This window comes from Labeo rohita, chromosome 12 (assembly GCF_022985175.1).
Source record: "Labeo rohita strain BAU-BD-2019 chromosome 12, IGBB_LRoh.1.0, whole genome shotgun sequence".
Lineage (NCBI taxonomy): Eukaryota > Metazoa > Chordata > Actinopteri > Cypriniformes > Cyprinidae > Labeo > Labeo rohita.
In genome coordinates, this window is record NC_066880.1 from 31,262,958 (window position 1) to 31,284,457 (window position 21,500).

At 36.7% G+C, this 21,500-nt stretch overlaps 2 protein-coding genes and 1 long non-coding RNA gene across 4 annotated transcripts in view; 1 reads left to right on the plus strand and 2 right to left on the minus strand.

Moving 5' to 3' along the window:
• Nucleotides 1-6,603, minus strand: part of aldoab (aldolase a, fructose-bisphosphate, b) — a 29,070-nt gene extending 22,467 nt beyond the window's left edge. The window contains exon 1 of one of the 2 annotated variants that reach the window (XM_051124397.1): nt 6,451-6,603. In XM_051124397.1, coding sequence (XP_050980354.1) covers nt 6,451-6,588 — 138 coding nt within the window. In that variant the 5' untranslated portion in view covers nt 6,589-6,603. The remainder of the gene's footprint in view (nt 1-6,450) is intronic. The other variant, XM_051124398.1, reaches the window with a different exon arrangement.
• A 1,190-nt stretch (nt 6,604-7,793) lies between these two features.
• LOC127174394 (uncharacterized) lies at nt 7,794-11,404 on the minus strand. The gene is made up of 6 exons (XR_007828877.1): nt 11,351-11,404; nt 10,845-10,941; nt 10,695-10,766; nt 9,842-10,002; nt 8,331-8,388; nt 7,794-8,205 (listed from the first exon to the last, which is right to left on the minus strand). It is a non-coding gene; the product is annotated as an uncharacterized LOC127174394 (long non-coding RNA).
• Nucleotides 11,405-16,861: 5,457 nt separating this feature from the next.
• Nucleotides 16,862-21,500, plus strand: part of LOC127173805 (integrin alpha-X-like) — a 63,088-nt gene continuing 58,449 nt past the window's right edge. The window contains 1 exon segment of the mRNA XM_051123799.1: nt 16,862-17,033. Within this exon segment, the coding sequence (XP_050979756.1) occupies nt 16,910-17,033 (124 nt within the window). The 5' untranslated portion in view covers nt 16,862-16,909.

Genomic DNA, 21,500 nt, shown 5'->3' on the forward strand with positions numbered 1-21,500 from the left:
CGGCAGACTGATGAGTTCTTTGTTGATTGCCAAAATTCATCCCTGTATTTTCGCATTGCAAATTGCACAATCATCTGCCTTGGTTTCCCTGGCTCCTTCTTGCCGATTCGGTGTACTGTGTCAACAATGTCATCTAATTTCTGAACCAGGTGCGGTGCGATTTCAGCAAAAAGACCGATCACTTCCCTGTGGGGATCCTCTTCAGGCTTCTCTTTCATACCGTTGATCGGCAGATTCCATCTTCTTTTATATCGCTCGAGTTCAGATGTTCTACTCGCCAGGTCTTTGTGCGATGAAGTTAGACCCAGAAGTGACTTGCTCGTCTCTAGGCACTTTTCTTTGCAGTCTTTAATTTCAGCGGCATTGAACTCGACAGCCTTGGAAATCTCTGCGATCATAACACTGTTCCTTCGCATCTGATTCGCCATTTCTTCTAGTTTTTCATCTTGTGAATCAAAGCGAGCTGTGAGTGAAGTTATGGCTTGTAAAAGCGTTGCATTAGTGATATCCTCGTCGTGGGGCCTTAATTTTTTCAAGGCGTTTGATTTAGTGGGGGTGAGATGAGACGAATCACGGCGTTTATCTGTTTGAGCGGACTGTGCCTCCATTTCTGCGTCGTCTGAGATCGAAGCTGGAGTCGAGCCACGGGCCGGAGGGATAATAATCTTCGGGAGGCTAGTTTGCTGTGAAGATTTCCGCATTTTGAAGACATAAAACAACTCTACAGTGTTTCAACTGTTCATTTTAGGTAGACGTAGATGAGATTTATGTGTTTCAACGTTAACTTCGGAGACTAGCTAGGGAGCTCAGTTTAAACACGTGTTCAGCCCGCCATCTTGTCCTATCCCCCTCCCTCCGTTACCTATAACCTGCCCATGTAACACGTGACGTGTATCTGCTGCGCGCGGGCGCGGCCACACATTTTGTAAATAATAAGTGTAAATAAGAGACTGATTAGTGACAGTACAGACAGCGTCGTTGATTATAATAGAGCTTTGTGATATCGCGAACTAAGCTTTTACTAATTTTAAGGGAGTTTGTAAATGAGATACTGATTTAATACAGCAGTTAAATAAACAAGATGTTATTATTAAGTGACCTACATTGTCTGACTATAACACTATTGCCTGATTTTGCTCTATTTCGTCAAAAGTAGTCAAACAAGTCACAACTGAGCCGCTGCGCATCTCCATTCAAACACAGCGGTGTTTCGTTTATGAATGAACTCGTTTTTAAAACGAATCTAGTGAAATGATTCAATTTCCCATTCATAAAGACAGTCACTCTTTATTCCTAAATGAAGCAGCAGTTCGAACGAATCAAATGAATGATATGATTCAGTAATTAAATCAGTCTCTTGCCGCCACTTGCTGGCAGTTATTTAAATCATTTAACATTTCTGTATTTAAAAAATTTGATTTAAAACATTAATCTCAACAATGAATTTAGGAATATGATTGCACTCCTGCCACCTCTGAGCCTCATTAAACATATGAAAAGGTAAAAACAAAGGTTACATTCCCCTGTAAATCAGTTTAAGGAGTCAAATATCACCTCATAATGGGAAGGCAAATTTTTTTATCAGATTTTTGGATTAGTGTTTAGAATGTGCTCCTAAAATTTTGATTGTGCTACTAAATTTTTTTAAATTAGGAGCACAAGTGCTCCTAGCAAGAAAAGTAAGTGTAGAGCCTTGATACTACAAATCTCTTGTCAAATCAAGAATCGAAATCAAGAATCGAAAATCGAGTATCGAATCGAGAATCGAAATCGAATCGAATTAAGAACTTGAAAATCGAAATCGAATCGAATCGGAACATCTGAATCGATACCCAGCCCTACTAAATGTTTTTTCTTTTTAATTCAAAAAAGGCCAAAAGTTTTCTGTGATTGGTAGGTTTAGGGGTAGGGTTAGTGTAGGAGGATAGATTATACAGTTGGTACATTAGTAAAACCATTACGCCTATGGAGAGTCCTGTAAACCACATATCCAAGTGAGTGTGTGTGTGTGTGCGCGCGTACTTGCGTGTGTGCGTGTGAGAGAGTGTGTGACCAGTGTGGTCACTGAAAATGTGTTCAGATATATATTCTTCACAGAAAATGAGCCAAGGCCAATGAGTTTGAAAAAATAATTAATCGTATCATTTTTCTCTTGATAAAAAATGAAAACGGGTCCTACAGATCCGAACACCATACAAGGGTTAATTGCCAAACTTGTGGTGGTCGATTAACGTAATCATTTACGTGCCGCTGGCTAAGTAATTCAAGTAATTTCACTGAAATGACAATTAATAGGTCATTTTCATTGCCATTTAAGTGAAATTATTAAACTTAAATATACAAGCTTGATAAAAATGATCATTCTAAAGAAAATTTCAGATGGCACTTAGAGGCTTTTGCATCTGAACTCTTCATATATTTCACATAATTTGGTTTGTTGCAATAGTGTTTTGCATTTAGCTACAATGTGATGTTTGACCATATTTGGTCTTTCTTAATTTTTGGTCTGCACTGTACTGTGTGTTCATGCTACAAGGCAAAATACAGATATTAACTTAAAAGTAAAGCATTCTTGGTGTTTTTGTCATGTTGCAATAGCCTGTTTACACTGATTATATACCAAAATCAAAGCTGATACTGTATGCTAATAGATAAAGGAGTCGTTATAACATATTACATGCTTTGAATTCCTTATATATAGCTATGCAGTGTCGGATGGGTCGCTGTACGTGATGCAACACTTATTATAACCAGAGACTTATTATAATAAAGAGACTTGAGACTTGACTTGGACTCTAGCTCAGAGACTTGTGAGATTAAGTATTTTAGTGCTGAAAAAAATTACACACATTACCTTTAATGATTATAATAGCATGGTATTTCTTTGATATGTTCAAAAAAAAAAAAAAGAAATAAAAAGAAACAAACCAGCATAGTGTATATTGTGTAATGCTAGAAGATATAATGCATCAGAAAAATCATAACCTACACTTCAGCACTGCATTTCTGGCTGTTGCAGTAATTTCCCTGTTATATTAAAATATCTGGTAAATAAATAATTGTGACCCAAAGGGATTTTGTGAAGAGGAAGTGTTTTGATGAACTTTATTTTAATCTGAATACAGAGAGGGCGTTTTTAAAATCCATATTTCAAAAATACTGTCTGCAATGGTCAGACATCTGCTTTTTTAATGAGTGTATAGGGAAATATCCTGTGAAAGTATGCTTAACTTCTGCTCTTCACTTTTTGCTTTCTTTCTTCTTCATTTCTATGAATTTACTCCCACTTTCTGTCCCCTATAGAGTAAAGCTGTGCTTTAGGAGGCCTACTCTCAGTGTTGACCTTTATGTGAGGTATGTAGGACGAGCTCTCTTCCTGTCACCCCTCCTTCATTCTACCTTTGCTCTTTATGACACTTCTGCCTAAGAGTTCAGCCTATATATAAACCAGGTCTACCAGCTGCACTGGTGTTGACGTGCAACAAGGATGTATATAAATATATACAGTACTGTGCAAAAGTCTTAGGCCACTAGTATTTTCACCAGCTAAAAAATGGTTTAAAGTAAGTTAAAGTCGGTCTTTTGCTGTAGTGTGTCAGTAGGAAATATCAGTTTACATTTCTAAACATTCATTTTGCCATTAATTAGAAACACAGGCTGTTGTCAGACTCCTTGTGCAAACAGAGATGTGATCTCTCCATCATTCAATCCAGTCTGTCTTAAGAAACAGAAAAAACTGAGACAGACTAAATCCAGAAGAACTGTGGCAACATCTCCAAGATGCTTTAAGAGACCTACACCTACAAAGCTACAGTACTGTTAACATTTTTAGACCGTTAGCACATAAAATGAGGATGCTGTCAAAAACAATGTCATACATAGATTTTCTTTATCAATGAACTTCTATTAACTAAAATAAATCAACATTTGATGTGACCATCCTTTGCGTTTAAAGCAGCTTTTGCCCTATGTGCACTTGTGCAGAGTTTTTCAGGTAGCTTTGCAGGTAGGTTACTTGAAACATCTTGGAGATGTTGAAACAGTTCTTCTGGATTTAATCTGTTTCAGTTTTTCTGTTTCTTCATGTCATTCCAGAGACAGACAGGATGATGGTGAGATCAGATCTCTGTGTGGAGCACTGGCTGCTGTCAAACAAAAATCTCACTAGATTATTACAATTAATGGCAAACAGAATGTTTGGAAATGTAAACTGATGTTTCCTACTGACACACAGCAGATAGAAATAACTGACTTTAAACCATTTTTTAGCTGGTGAAAATACTAGTGGCCTAAGATTTTTGCACAGTACTGTATATATATATATACATACATAAATAATCTTTTGTTCTGTTTGTTCTATTGGAGAACATTTTTTCAGGCTGCAACTAATAAAGTATTTGATTATTTCTACACTTGAACCCACAGATACCCAAACACTCATATTGATGATATATTATTTTTTATAATTAACGGTTATAACTACTGGCCGCTGGTTATAAAAGTAAAATGATCTAAAATGATAGCAATATGAAAATACTACAAGCATATAGAAGGCCTATAGTACTGCTGCACTGACCTTTGTAACATCATGCATGATGAATCATTTAGAATAGTTTATCTATGATTTACTAAATGGCTCTGTTGTGTGAATCTCGTTAAAATCAGCTGAAGCATTTCTGCAATAGAAAAATGCTCTCATATTTATGTGGAGACTGATTTTGCTTTAGAATATTTTTAACAGTAAACATGTCGATCATGTTTGATCTAATGGTGTCAATGTTAGTAGTGACCATACTGTTATGCTGTGAGATTCAAACGTTAAAAACATATATATTTAACTAAAATTATTTGAAAAATTAATATTGTTTAATTGCTTTAAAGCATTAAACAGATCTTGCAGCATAAGCCAATCACATATCAGAAGTCTTTAGATAAAGAGTCAGGCTTTTGCAATATTTAGCAACTACAGCAAGACCAGTATGAGTGCACAATAACAGTTATCACAGTTCATCAGGTCAGATGCTTTGTTAGAAAATACGTAACACTTGCTTCCTCCTCCTCCTTTTATTTTCGAAATGTTTTGCTCTGATAAAGCCACCACACAGCCACAATGTCCTGTTTCCATTGCTGTCTTCCCTTACCAAAAAGAAGTATACTTCAAGTTTATTTTATAAAGTATACTTCAAATATATTTTTAAGTATACTTTATGTAGTAAGTATACAAATATCAGTGTACTAGTAGTATACTTTTAAGTGTACTATTTTTATACTCCTTGGGACTAAATTGGCCCACTTTCTAGTATTTGAAAGTATACTTTAAGTATAACAGTAGTAAACAGCAGTTTTCAGTTTGTACTGCAAGTATACTAAAAGTGAACTTATAGGTATACCGTACACTTTGAAGTATAGTCTCAGTAAACTACTAGTTTAGTAGTTTTATACTGCAAGTTTACTCATACTCACTTTTTTGTGAACTTTAAATCATACTTTAGGTATACTACTATGTGCCTATTTAGGTATTAATTTGTATATATTTTGTTATATGAATATCTGAACATACAAATCATTATAAATAAATGAGTCAAATATGTAGACAATGTTGTTTTTGTTTGTAAAGCATTTTACAAAACTAAGACATCTAGGAAACGGATATAAGAGGTTGAAAAGAATCTAGGCCTCAAAACTAGATACACAGCCCTCAAGAGCGGTGGCAATCAGCAAATATTAAAAAGACGAGGTCTTTACATCACAGTACAACAAATAACTAACAATAATGACAAAATGACAACAAAAAAGTTTAAATGAAGTCAGCAAACAGCAAAACAATAATCCTATAACAGTAACTGGATTATTTATTAATGCTGCAATGCATGATGGGAACTTACAAAGCCTTAACATTTTAACAGTATGAAATTCTTTGTTCAGACAACTGTGTTTGACTAGTTGGGGCAACATTTGGGGTAGTTTTGTTGGTCTGACAAGAGTTTTTATATAGTCTCAAGAAAATAGCTTTTTTAGTATTTGAGACTGGAAATGGAAAATATGTATTTGCATTTTTTACAGTGTGGAAGCATCTGTTTTGGTTTCTTCTTCACTTGTGTTTTGGAAACTCTGTGCAGAAGATGTGCAATAGTATCTCTTGTGTATAAAAATGACAACACGGATTCTCAGAGCACAAGCATAGCCCTGATAGTATATTTAGACCTTTTCTAAGTATAAGTATACATAAATGTCATTGTAAGTATATAAAGCACATTTCTGAAAAGTACATAAAAGGTAGACTGAAAGTATACTTTCCTGTTTTTAGTTTAAGAGAAGTATGCTAATAGCACACTTGAAGAAACTTCTTTTTCGTAAGGGTTATTCATACTGATTAGCACCGTGATAGCCTTCTAATACCAATGTTCAGTTAAGACAGAATTTAGATACGTTTTAAAATAATTTTCTTACCTTACTTGCTGAAAGAAGCACAGACAAAACGGAGCGACCCCTTAAGCGAGGGAGAGAGAAGCAGAAGGGGAAGAAGGAAAGATCTGGCACAGACCACAACAGCTGCCTGTCTGATTGGTCACTGTATTTATCCAGCATTATGACCCCTCACATTCAGCTGTCCTGCTAAAATTAGCTCCATCCTGACACTGGAGAAGGGTGGCAACATTCCCAAACACGCAGGAGAGCGCCGGAGACCGACAGGCAGCAGTATGTGGGGTCAAAAGCCTTGTAGTCGAGTGTGCTCTTGTGGAAATAAGTTAAAGGCTGCACGGAGAAGTCCAAAGAGGGAGAAAGGCAAACAAGAAATCTACAGCACGCACTGTTGTTGGAAACCTCATCCGACAATAGCAGCACGCTGACCCTTGACCTTTTAGTGGCTTTTGAACAGCCGCAGGGTTGGTTGAGCCTTGCTGAAGCCCTGGGTCTTTTATTAATAGCCCTGGTTTTTGTTTACAATGGAAAATAGTGAAAACGTTTTATAGTGGGGGCTAGGGTAAGTGCAGTAATTTAGCCCATAGATACTGACATGGTTTATAAGAAAAAAAACAGCTGTTAAAATGCAAGATTTCTCTCTCATTTGAAAATGTATTAGTTAATGTACACTTTAGAATATAAAATTAAGATATTTTATGAATAAAGTCAAAAGTCCAGCATGGGCTTAATTGGTACTTTGGCAACATGTAAAGGCCTTTCCACACTGAGCGCGATGCGAAAGCGCAAAGCAATTCAGCAATTCAGCAGACAAATGGTGCTTTCACACGAACCATTTGAAAATTTCTATAATTATTCATGTATTTGTTTTTAACCATCATCGAGTGCTGGTAATAACTTCTGACAGTGATCTGTAGTTGATTTTGATTCTATAATAGGTAGACATGCACTCTTTGTACACTCAAAAAAATGATTCTTTAAACCTACTTAATTCAATTATGGACAGTGGTTCCACACAACCAAATTGTTTTTGATGAACATGAATGGAATTTTTTGAATCTATGCAAACTCTTTGTGTTGTGACAACACAGCTGGATGAGGAAGAATTTATGTGAAATAGTAATGTCCAACCAACTCAATTTATTCACTTCCTTGTAACTTAAACCGGTGAAGTTTAGTGAACATGTTTTGGTTTATTAAAAACTGGCCAAATATGTTTCACTTTATCAACATAAGGAGGTTTGTTTCAGACAACTCATTTAAATTATGGACAGTGGTTCCATCCAATTGGTTCTAGTTACTTTAACTAAATGATTTCAAGTTAAAGTTACTCCCTTCAACAAAGCATTTTTGTTTGATTATTTTGCAATGAATCACAAAAGACAAGATGTCACAAATTATCAAGTGTATTTGTTAAACAAGAGCAACAATTACAGTTACAACCACATTACAAAATTACAGAAATATTAAACTACTGTCCTTTTCTAATTGGCATATAAAGGTAACCAATCAAACCTTAATCCAGGAACAGGAACTGGCTCCAGAAATAACTTCTGCAGTACTCCAAATATGTACCTGATTTCAGGAGTTCAAGTTTAATCCATATATCAGTCCCAGCAACATGTTTTTTCATAGGGTTTACTGCTAAGGTCCTGAAGAAATTTATCTACCAACACTCCAACATCTGCTGGGCTGTCTTCAATGTCTGCACCTTCAAATCGTATGACATAGATTCCCATGATTCCTCTGGATCACCTCCTGAGTGCTGCCAACGTCTGTATCCTAGAGAGGATATTTAAAAGAATGGAGTACTCAAATTCTTAAATTTACCGTAAATTACCGTAGCATTTATCACCCTTGAAAATACCAATAAATAAATAAATTAATTAATAAATAAAACAACTTACCATATACTCCATAATAACACTGCTAGTGTCTTCATTTGGGTACTTCAACGTCATTAGTCTAAAGATGCAGACAACAACAAAATTCATGAGATTTAGCCTTTACATTTTTCTAAAAAAAACAAACAAAAAAAACACATTTGAAAAATGTCATTATTATTCTGTCTGATCATTTCCTTACGGGAAATATACAGGCAAGCAGTTCAGATGGAATTCTAACTAACATTACAGTGGAAAATGAAACTATAACAGTACTGGACCAGATCAGCACAGAAAGTCACTGTCCTGCAGAGTTTAGCAATATTCCCAATTAAAGGGATAGTTCACCCAAAAATGAAAATTCTGTCATTAATTACTCACCCTCATGTCGTTCTAAACCCACAAGACCTTCATTCATCTTCGGAACACAAATAAAGATATTTTTGATGAAATCTGAGAGCTTTCTGACCCGGCATAGACAGTAATGCAACTGAAATGCTCCCAGACCCAGAAACGTAGTAAGGACATCAGTAAAACAGTGTAAAAATCAGTGGTTCAACCATAATTTTACAAAGCAGTGAGAATACTTTTTGTGTGCAAAGAAAAAAAAATACTGACTTTATTCAACAATTCTTCTCCAAATTGTGTCTTCCGCCATTATCGAGAGTACCTCTTTGCATAACGCATACGTGTGATTCTGCTGACGTAGAACATGGATGCGCTGGGCCTTGTTTGCTTGCAGAGGAAAGCAATGTGCATGCATCGTGATACTCTCCATAATGGCAAAATACTCCAGGGGTGTTGGAGCTAAACTCCAGAACACTGTCTCTCCAAGAGCAGGTTTGACACGCCTGCCTTGCTTTAGAATGTATTGTTTTTGGGAAGCTAATGTATTCGCAATATCTGTCAGTTTACAGTAATACCATATATTTTATATTTACTATATTAATAACCCAATTCTTATTATATCTGTCTTTTTTGTTAATGCCTATGACCATAACCCTAAAACTCAGTGGCTGGTGAGACAATGTTTTAAAGGGGTCATCTGATCCAAAACTCACTTTTACATGTTGTTTGAACATATATGCATGTTGGCAGTATGTGTACACAACCACCCTATAATGATAAAAATCCACCCAGTGGTATTTTTTAATCATTATAAGTAATATTCCCTTTTTCAAATCAGGTCATTCTCAGCTTCTAGTTGGTGTGACGTCACACCGATCAAGGCCGCTCCCACAATAGCTGAGTTACATGACTGTCTTATCTTACACCCACCCTAAATGAGCCAAGTGAGAGCTGAGAACAGTCTGACCACCATTATTGTATTTAAAAAAACATGCAACAGAATGGCCCACTCTGAAAAGGGCTGATTTTGATATGGTAAAATGGGTGTTTTTTACACTACCACTGAGAAATTTTAACAAAAGTATGCCATGGACTTCTCATTAAGACTCTAAAGAATCATATCAACAGCATCTGATGACCCCTTTAACATGATTACAAAAGTTTTTGTTGAGTGTAGTTGTTCTTACCTGTGTAGTGGGGACCAAGAGGGTTTAATGCTTTGTCCAAGGACTGTTCTTCGGTTTGCAATCATCTTCATAAGTTTTGTAGTGTGGATCCATCCACTGGCAAAGACAGTTGACACTAATGGGCCTATGGTTATTCTGTCTGTCTCATATTCTGCACAAATCTGTAAACACATGAAGTACAATTTGTTACAAGAGCACCCATATATAGTTTAACAGCAAAGACAAATTCAGTGATCAAAAAATTTGTGTGATTATTGTCATGTATATTATTTCAAAAGGGTGGACATGATCTGGAGCATATTTAAAGTCATAAAATGACTGTAAAAAGCATGATTTATAGTTCAGGCACAGCTTTTCACAAAAACATTAAGTTTATAAAATGATAAACATCACATTTCTGCATTCAAACCATTTTTCAAAAGTACCCCCCCCCCCACACACATATACATATGAAGAGTTAATTTGCAAAAACAAATAAATCCGTTTTTATTAATATTTATAAAACATGTTTTTTATTGTGTGTGTGTTGTTTTTTTTGTTTGTTTTTTTGTGTTTTATTGTGTTAGTTAGCTGTATTGTTGAGCTATTAATATTCATTCAAAATAAACCAACCACAGTTTGATTGATATTACTTGGAATGCAGAATAATTATTTAAAAAAAAAAAACAGTTATCTGTTCTTGCAAATTAACTCTTAATATATACAAATATACACATGAACTCTATATATATATATATATATATATATATATATATATATATATATATATATATATATATATATACACACACACAAACAAATACATGCATACATAAATTAACATATAACATATCAATATATCTTAGTGTCTTACTTGTTTAGATTTCTAGAAGACACATCAGCTTCTTAACCATCCACCAGTTCACACTGACAACTGCGTGCATTCCTTTAAAAGTGAAAATGCAAAATACCCTTATTACTTTTGTTTATAAAGGATGAAAAGGCAATACAGCGGTTCACTTACCTTAGCCAAAACTTTTTTTCTCCGTCAGTAAAGTTGTGCTATTCCTTCATTTCGCCAAAATTAGGTAGCGATGAAGAAATCCGTGATCAAATGTATGCTGTTAGAAAAACGAATAGCAGATAAAATGTTAAAAGTATGCAGCAGTCGAATGTGGCATTATTTGTACTTGCTTTCGTGCTTTAGCTAACGCTAATTTTACTGGGACTTGAATAGCCTAGAAAGAGCACAGGAAGGTTTTATGTAACTGCCTATATATCATTAATGAGACGGAAAAGCACTTTGAATTTTAATAATTCGCCGCATGCTCAGTTCCACAAACACACGTATAAATACACTAACGTTACAGTCCATATGCGCGTTCACATCTCCCAACCGCACGAAATAATCTATTAACGGCGCAATATACTAGTTACACTCGACTGCAAAACAACACTAAAAGCATACTAAAACACTTACAGAAATTAAAGTTTTTGACTTAACACAAAGAAGTCTTTAGATTTTCTTACCTGACTGGTACTTGCAGCTCCGACGCCATGATACACCTCCTTCGCGCCGTCTTCATAATATGCGTTGAAAACGTCATATCCGTTTTTTTTGAACGGCGAAATTAAACCGTTTACGTTAGTTTAACGATTGATAATCAAGTAAAATGGAAACTTAAACAGTTTAAATTAATAGAGCACAATACAATAGTGTTTTGGTGGAAAAAGAAATACACTTGTGTCGTTTTAACAATAAATACCTGGGTAAAATGAACAGTGGCACAAAACCATTTTTTTAAATAGATGCTTAATAACGCCACACTGATTATTGTCATAAACATTCTTTATTGTTACAAAAATACCATGAGCTGCATACAAAACACATACAAAAAATATATCAGATATATAATATAACATGATCATATGTCTATTTGCTTTCATATTTCATATGTAGAACAGCAGAAAATGTTTCACTCATTTTTTTTTAATACGGAAGATCTAGGGAGTGAACGTGCTCAAATCTTATTGGACGGCCTGTGTTTTCACTTTTATTCTAGTGTGTCATCGCGTGTGATATTCGTTTCGCTTTTTCATGCTCAGTGTGGAAAGGCCTTAAGCGCGCACGCATGTGTTCCAATCATTATGATTTATTTACAAAATATAAAAAATCACTAATTTTGAAGAAGTAAAACATCAATATATTTATTCGTCGACACACAGAAGTGTTTTAAAAATCCCTTTTACTAAAGTTTGCTAGCCCTCATCACCTTTACTAATAACATTTAACCCCAGCCACACAGGAGCTGTAAGGGCTGTAAAAAGACGCACTAGTCTAAACCATGTTTAGATCACCTTACCACACATTTTTCCTTCTTTCATTTTAAACTTAGCCTATATAACATACTCTAGCTTCTTGTTTACAGTCTACTTGAAGACACTCAAGAAAATCTTGCTTTGTACCACTGAACTGAAGAAGGTCTCCCGGTGCTACACAGTGTGTAATTTGTAGGCCTATCGAAAAATATAGTTGTAAGTTAAGGTAGTAAGTAAGGTTAAGGTAAAAGGTTAGTAAGGTAAAAGCACACAAAGAACGTATCATTACACAATTTCACTCATACACAAAATTGATCAAAGTTTGTAATTAGAGGGATTTCTCACTGAACTTTATGAGTGGGCTTAAATGGTTCCACAGTGAATAATGGTGAAAAAAAAGACAATGTTTTCCTTTAAAAATTTAAGAAATCTTTACAAAGACATGTACAAAGCTTAAATATACTGTGGACTAAGCATCATAGTAATTTTCATTGTCCCCACATTTTTTTTATTCAAGGGTTGCTTGTATTGACTGTAGTTTGCATGCGTTTTGTGGGGCTGTACCATTTAAGCCCATCTTTAAAAAAAAAGTTAATTTACAAAAATGATCTGTTCTGCAAAACAATTTTGGATGTATTTATTAGTACATATGTGAAATGAATCACAAAACATTTAGTGCTTGTAATTTCACGTGCTTAATTCTTCAGCAGTCTATCTTTCAGTAAGACTAATGGTTTGACCTTGAGATTAGCTTTTGAAAAAATAATCTTTCCATTTAAAGAAAAATGATAAAATGATAAAGTACTATTTGTTCATACACAAAAACAATACATTAATCTCTGATTTGACATAATATCAATGTACTTAACAAAGAAATGACTGAAAATTGCAGAAATGTGTTTATTTGTGAGGAGTCCCAAAACCAAAGTTTTTGGGTGTCTTTGCATGAGGTACCCTGAGACAGCAATGCACATCAGTGGGGCTAACTCAACATTGACAAATGTGGTTGGTATGCAATAAAAAATGTCAGGAAATTAACAAATCACTGGATTGGTTAAAATAATGACTAGCATAAAATATATATTTTTTTCTTTTTTATTTTACTTCAAATTTGACAGTGGGCTTAAAGAGTACATGGGCTTAATGGGTACACTTACCCGATTCTATAACGGTTTGTAGCATAAACAGTGTGATCAGTGTGTTCGCACTGAAAAAAGTGCATTTTAAATACCTGGATGATGCACTTAAATAAATGAAAAACAAAATGAAGTGTGGAATGTTTAACACTAAACTGTTGCAGCTTTAATTATGTGGTGAAGGGGGAGGGGCTATCACAAAATAATGACAAAATAACCTTATATAATTCATACACTACATGGCTGAGTGCATAGTGCATAAGTATATAGTGCAGGGGTGGCAAACATCGGTCCTGGAGAGCCGCAGCTCTGCATAGTTTTGCTTCAACCCTAATCAAATGCACCTGAACAAGCTAATCAAGGTCTGAAGGGTTACTACAAAGCAACATGCAGGTGAGTTTTAATTAGGGTTGGAGCTGAACTCTGCAGGGCTGCGGCTCTCCAGGACCGGAGTTCGCCACCCCTGATATAGTGTATAAGTGCATAGTGTATAGTGCGTCATTTGGGACGCATTTTATATTCTGAAGAAGAGATGGCTAGTAGCTATATTCATAACCAGCTGGAGACACTATTACATTTTTTTCTAAAATTCACAATTGCTCAAATGTTTGCAGATATTCAGTAATCACCATTATACGCTTTCTGGATTTATAAGAGCATGTGGGTAGGTCACATGTGTCTTTGAACCAGGGAAATTTCCAAGCTGTGATAGGAAAAAATTCAAAGATTAAGTGCTTGACACCATGAGCAGAAAAAAAGAGAAAGACAAAAAGAAAGTCAGAAAGTGTGAAATTTAACGCTGTCCTCTTCTGCAAATTCTGCAACATCTCGTCTTATCTATTAAAACACCTGTGGTTTAACACAATAAATGGTGCAGCCCTTTTACGGTCATCTCTTTTAAGATACAAAGATCAATAAGCTCCCACTATATGTAAGTGTCATCACACATTTTCACCAAGTAACTTTCTACTCACCAAACAGACGCATATTCTTTTCTCATTGTTGCAGATGGTCTGACTAAGCACATAGGTTATTTTCTGTAAACCACCAAAGACTTTCCGCTCTGCTGTGGTTTTGTAACCAGACCGTCATTTACAAATACTTACAAGAGAAGAACGCTTAGTTTTTTCCAACACTACTGACTTGATTGCACAGACACTATTGGAAGAGAACTGAACTGAGCTGGACAATTGGCATTACTGAATCAACAATGAACTGACTTTAGAGGAAAAATTACTCTTGTCCTCTTCTTAAAGCTGCTTTACAGCAGAATAGAATGTTTGTTTGCATTATTGACACTCTGTTTTCCTGCTCAACACTGTAAAGCTGCTTTGACACTACCTGTAATATATAAAGCACTACATAGTTTGAGATTTTTGGTTAAGATAACTAAAAGAACATGAAAGAAAGTTACAAAGGGCTGAGAGCTAACTGCTGTCACAAACTAGCTGAGTACACACAAAGATGAAGATGAGAGATGAGCAGTCTTTAATAATCCACACAGGGTAAATCTGACTTAGAAACAGGCAATCCAGCACAACTGTAATTAAAATGAGACCACAATGAACAGAAATGGTGGAACTTAAAAACAAGGACTAGAGAGGTGATAAGTGGCAACAGCTGAACAAAATGACAAATCAAATCAGTAACTTCGACAACCAACTAAGCAAGGGAACAAGGTGCAAACTAATAACAAAGTTCATGTGAAGTGTGAGAGTGTGAAAACTGCTTACCAATCAAGATAGATCAACAAATAATAATAATTGTATTAATTCTGATGTAAATGTAAAAAGTATTATTTATGTCAAAGGATTTTTTTTTTTTGCGCACATTCCAAAATGTCGGGAAATGTATGCACATTGGCACCAAAAATACACAGGAGGAGGAGCTGGCCTAGTAGTTTTTATTCAGAGACAAAGTCTGTCTAAAACACTACACTCAGCGAGATTACTTGTGTCTGAACCGCGCTTCAACTCCACACGCACACAGGAACTCAAAACAACCGCATCTACTGCTGAAACTTCCCTCTTCTCTTTCTGTCCCCTCAATGAGGCAGAAGTATCAAAACTTCTCTCCAGCCATCCCACAACCTGCCCTCTAGAGTCTAGACCCAATCCCCTCACACCTTCTCCAATAAATCTATCTCTCACACTCTTACCAGCGCTCACACACATCATCAACGCATACGGTAGCCGCACGGATATACCACAGGCTGTCGGTCTGACATCTCGGCATGGATGAAAGAACATCACCTACAGCTCAACTTGGCAAAGAGTGAGCTTTTTGTCTTCCCTGCCCCTCCGACTACACAGCATTCAGCTAAGTTCATCAGCAATTACCCACATCAAGGTCGGTCAGAAATCTTGGTGTAATCTTTGATGAGCAGCTGACTCTCAAAAACCACATTGCAAAAACTGCTCGATCTTGCAGGTTTGCATTGGACAACATTAGGAAATCAGGCCCCTCCTAACAGAGCATGTTGCACAACTTCTTGCGCAGGCCTTTGTCATTTCTAGGCTGGACTACTGCAATGCTCTTCTGGCTGGACTTCCATCATGTACAATCAAACCTCTACAAACGATTCAGAATGCAGCTGCACGACTGGTCTTCAACGAGCCCCAAAGGGCCCACGTCACACCTCTCTTCATCTCCCTGCACTGGCTACCGGTTATAGCTCGCATCAAGTTCAAGTCTGAGATATACAAGTGAGAGCTGCCTCGTGGTACCATCACAGAGAAAACAGAACATTTTCATTCAATGATCTTCCCACCCCCATCCATAATGCTGAATCACTGACAATCTTGAAGTGACAGCTGTGTTTATTTGCCTCTTTAGGATTAATTGCTTATTGTATTCCTCAATTGTAAATTGCTTTGGATAAAAGCGTCTGCCAAATAAATTAATGTAAACGTAAATGACATGCCATAATGTCAGTTTTATTTCATACACATTCAAGCATTTCACATGGTAAGATAAACCTTTTTAGGCAACACCCAGTTCAAGAATATAATTCAATAATTTAACCTTGCTTCTCTCATCTCCAAACACTGTCATTATGACTAGCCTATAATGTATGTTACATTTACTATGTGCTTTTTAATGGCTTATTTTGAGGAATGTTCTGAAATTTGCCACAATGATTCAGAAGGGTCTTAGAAGTGCTCAGACCGATTTTGAGAACCTCCACTCAAATTCAGTATCACCAACTGTTTTTCAACTGAGTTTTCCTCTGATTCAATGGGACATGTAGAGTTCATCGTACACTTAGATCAACAGTACATTTATACGCGATATATATGGGATGGTTGATTTTGCTTTGGTCCTGTCTGTTGACGGCACCAACAACGCAGTGCATCTAAATCGTAAGTTACTCTGCATTAACTTCTTGTTTGTTAAACTGTTGCATAACCACAAGCATCACTGCAGTCTAAGTCCTGTTGTTGAATACCGGCACACAATGATATTGCATTTCAAGAACATACAGTATTTCTTGAAATTTTATGTAATTTCCTGGTTCGTTCATTTTATCTTTGTCATTTTTGCTTAGTCGTTCAGATCCGTTATGTCCAGCTCCTCTGCGTTTTTGCCGCCCCTCCTCAGTTATATGTTCTGACTCTTGTGCCTTTCTCAGTAAATGCTCTTGTTCTGTCTTTGTTTTTCATCTCTCAGGAAATTGGCACCTTTCATCTCACCACTGTCTCTGACCTCGATAATGACCATGGACCGGGATTTCTGCCTCTCTTTGTACCTGTTTTGTGGTAAGACCCTACAGTGCATCAGTATTCCCAGTATGCTCATTGATGTAATGTGAACTTTTTCAAACGGGCACAAATGTAGAGTAGCACCTGTTGACCAAAAGATGAAATATTAGCTGTCAAAATGTGTGTTGTTAAAAGCCTAATAAATTTGTACTTATTATCAATTAAATTGTTACTGGTTTAATGATAAAACAGTAAAAAGTTCAGTTAGTATTAACTTTCATATTTTAATGATCATTAATTCTTTCCCCACCAAAGAAGAGATTTTTCAGCTTTCCGCATTTTCACTGTTATACACTGGGGGTGAGGATGCATTCTCTCTATTACGCATCTCTTGAATGAGACCAAAATCTCAAAAACAAAGACGAAGAAGAGGCAAAAACGATCTAAACGTGAAACTAGAATAAACTAGAATACTTTTGTTTAAAAGTAGAGGCTCTGTTCTTTATTTTGACATATTGCATGTTTAGATATTCACACAACAAAATATTCTGGGGGCCATGAAAATTTTGTAAAAAGGATCAAAACCACTGGTGGTGACTTTTTTCAAAACGCTGGTGGAGAAAGAGTTAAAACTATATTTGATTGTTGTGATTTACCACTGCTTAGTTTACAGCAGTTGCCATGGAAACAGATTTCTACTGTTTCATAAGCGCCACCTGCCATCAGACAGTTTAGTTTTGACCAGTGTAAAAATTGGACCATATTTGTTGTAAATCTTAAAGTGCCCCTATTATGGATTAAAAAAGGTTCATATTTTGGTTTTGGGAGGCCCCAACAACAAGCTGACATGCATGCAAGGTCAAAAAACACTTTTATTGTCTTATAATATGCATTTCATTTTACTTTATTTGCTCAACGACTCCCAAACGGTTCGTTAAAATGAATCATTTGTCCAAACTACTTATTTGTGTGACACTAATCTGCGGTGATTGGTCGGATGACCCAGTCTTTTGTGATTGGTTTAACGTTACTGCGTGCAGCGAATTTTAAACACGGAACGCCCATCACCGTTACTCTCGCCCACAACAACACCCGAACAGCCATAGTATATGCGGCAACCCAATGCAGAAATGTATTGATAAAGCACTGCACTTGGACACCAACGTATTGTTCTATTCTTTGTCAGAACTTCAAGTAATAACAACTACAAACTATTCATCAAACTATTCATGTCACGTATCCATTGTCGATGTTTCATTGTCATCACCTGTGTATGTACTGATTAGTTTGTGTATTTAAGTTCCACCTTGTGTTTAGTTCCCTGTCTGGTCTTTAAGTGTCTGTGGTTGTGTGTATCCTGTGATTCTACGTTTCTCCAGAGTATTTGAAGTATTGAAGTATTTACTTATTAAATGTCCTTGTGGAATTATCTCCTGTGCGTCGAGTGCTCGTTTCTCCTTCGTTCCTGACGGCACAGCCGTGACAATTCATCACTATTCATCGACACATTTCTAGGCAATAGTGAGTGAACAGATAAAGCTGTCAGCCGTTAGTCAGAGACCTACAAGCTGCGCGGAGCGAACACAACACACACACACACACACACGACTAAATACGTATTTTACATACAGAGTAACGTCTATACAGAGTAACGTTACATGAGAGCAACAAGTTTTAAAGGATTACTCCACTTTCAGAATAAAAATTTCATCCAAGATGTTGCAGGACATAATACACAACTACGTATTTTGAACGATCGCTAGAAAATACAACCATCAATTAATAATCACACTTACAGGTAGAGGTTCAGAGGAGCAAGATGGTCCAAATAAACTGGGCACTGATCCATCTTTTAAGAGCAAGCCTTTGGTGAATCCCGCATTGTATTTTGGATACAGCGTCTTCTCGACATGACGTAAAACACATGGAAATTTTACTGTTTGTGGGCGGGCAAGTTGTTCTCGACGTAGAACATGGGCGGACATTATGCAAATATGTTACGCAAATATGTTACTCTCAGCGCCTCTGCCTCTCATCTGGAGTAAACACAAGGCTTGGTTGTCGCTTTGTTTACGAGTTGATGTGGGCGTTAATTTCGCGCGTCTTTCAAGTGGATGTTTGTAATAACAATAGCACCGCACAGCGCATGGCCTTAGGGTTAGGGTTAGGGTTAGGGTTATGGTTAGGGTTAGGGTTAACCCTAACCCTAACCCCCTAGGGGACGCTGCAATGAGAGCTGAGGATGCAGATTATTACTACATTTTAGGGCTGGTATTTCTTTAAAAAAAACAATTAATCATATTCTCTGCGTTAAAATGAATCATATCCAACCTGCTGAAAGGTTACTATAAATATATTTCCCTTCGGTATGTGCATTCTGAATAATAAATAAATACATTTCCCCACTAATCTGCCGCATTCTCATGGACAGCATTTTTCTTTTATTGATCATAATTCATACCTGATGAATTTGCTGTTATATGGTTTAACTTCAACTGCAATTTTTGGTTTTATTTGTAGTAAAACCATGGCTAATTTGTTTGTGTGCCTTGGCGCTCTTATTCCGAGCCCAAAATGCTTATTCCATTGTTTAAAATGGCTGAATGAATGTGCGGTAAACCTTAAAATAATTTTTAACAGTAACACGCTGACAGTGCGACGATTGAATACTCATATTTTGGCATTAGACTACATACAGTGAAATGATGACAGAATATGACAGAATAGTGACTAACATATTTAATACAGATAAATAAAGGTTCATTATGATCATTATGATCTTATTCATCAGATTTCACAAACTGCAGCGTCGCGATTAGGCCACTATAGAGCACTGACACCCTGTGGTGAACAATCACGTATGATTACCAGTCACTGCTTTCTCTGATCGGTTTATGTTGCATTAAAACTTCACGTTCCGTTGAGTTTGGAAAATTCTATACGCAATAATTATCAGAATATGTTTTCTCCCGTCTCCGAAAATTTGCGAATTGGAAATCATCCCGCGAAATCTCATTTTAATAGACGTTTAAGTCAACTATATGATTACAGCGCATTGAAAATGTACATAACCGGAAATAACTGAGCCCTACGATTTCAAAACGGAAGTACGTCACGAGGCTCAGTGCAAGTAGCTTTCAACAAGGGAAATAAAGCTCGTCAACGATGTCCCGCAGATTTGCCGCCTCCATCAAACGCCAAACGCGCTTCTCCCGCCCGGTACCGTAAGTTCGGCATCTGCGCACTACAGCCGCTACAGTTCCTAACGTTATCCAAATTACAGCTGAACCGCTTTTATTCTTAAAATCTACCTCTCTTAAAATAGGAACGCATACAGCGGAGTGTTTGAGGCACGCTCGCCACATCAAACATTCATTTCCCATGAAAACAATCAGAAATTCAGCTCCGTTTACCTTATCCGTCGCTCCTTCCGGCCCGCTCAATGAGCGATTCCACTTTACATCCCGAAAGCGTTTATAATGATCTCATTCTTAAGCGGTATTCCTAAATGTATAGTCTTATCGCATAACTTACAAATCGTAATAGCGCAGTGTCGTGCGCTCCTATTCTACAGCGTACGGTAATGATAGACATGTCAATCTCAACAAACGATCCAATCCAACGCGCTCCAGCTGTTAAACAGCGTACGATTGGTCTCCACATATAATCCCCACCCACTGCATCATAGATCGAGCTCTGGTCGATTACTGTTGTTTTTCAAATTATGTTTTTAATTTTGAATCTTCATCACGGCCTAACCGGATCCCGGAAGTCTCAGCTTTAGTCAAATAGCACATCACCCACTCTACAAACACTGCTTAAATTCTACACAAGGTTTGATTTGAGATGAACCACCTTAAAATTGCGATTATTATACCTTATATTTTGTGTTTTGTGAAGTTATAATCTACATCTATAATGTATAATGTAATGTTTTGTGAAGTTATAATCTAAAACATTGCACAAAGAATACTGGGTTTACCGTTTACATTCATGTACATGGCATTTTTGTAAACTCTTTGATCTAAATCAAATTTACTGGTGCATTTCACTAATTTAGATGTTAATATTATTTATCCTGACTATCCATTATCATGCCTTTCAGATCCCCATCAACTAAAGTGGTAATTCACATTTTACCTTGCTTCACCCAAAACACACCCATGTTCGCTCGTCTCCATTTTCTTCCTCCTCAGATGTCTCCAAAGTGGCCCCTAGCGTTAGACTGCCTCCACAACAAGGAATCGCTCTGGCTGCTTCTTGGTATATCTCTCTTTCTCTTTTCTTCCTAGAACCTTTCTTCCAGAAGTGGCCTAGCGTGAGACTGCCTCCGCAAAAGAACCGCTCTGGCTGCTGCTTTGCATACCTATTTCCCTTCTTTCTACAACCTTTCTTTCACAGGTGTCCTAGCGTGAGGCTGCCTCCGCAAAGAACTTTACAGCCTCTCACATAGCAGCCCCGACCCATACTGCTGCTGTGGAACCTCTGCCTTTCTGGGTGTTTTCTATCCTTTTCTAACATGTC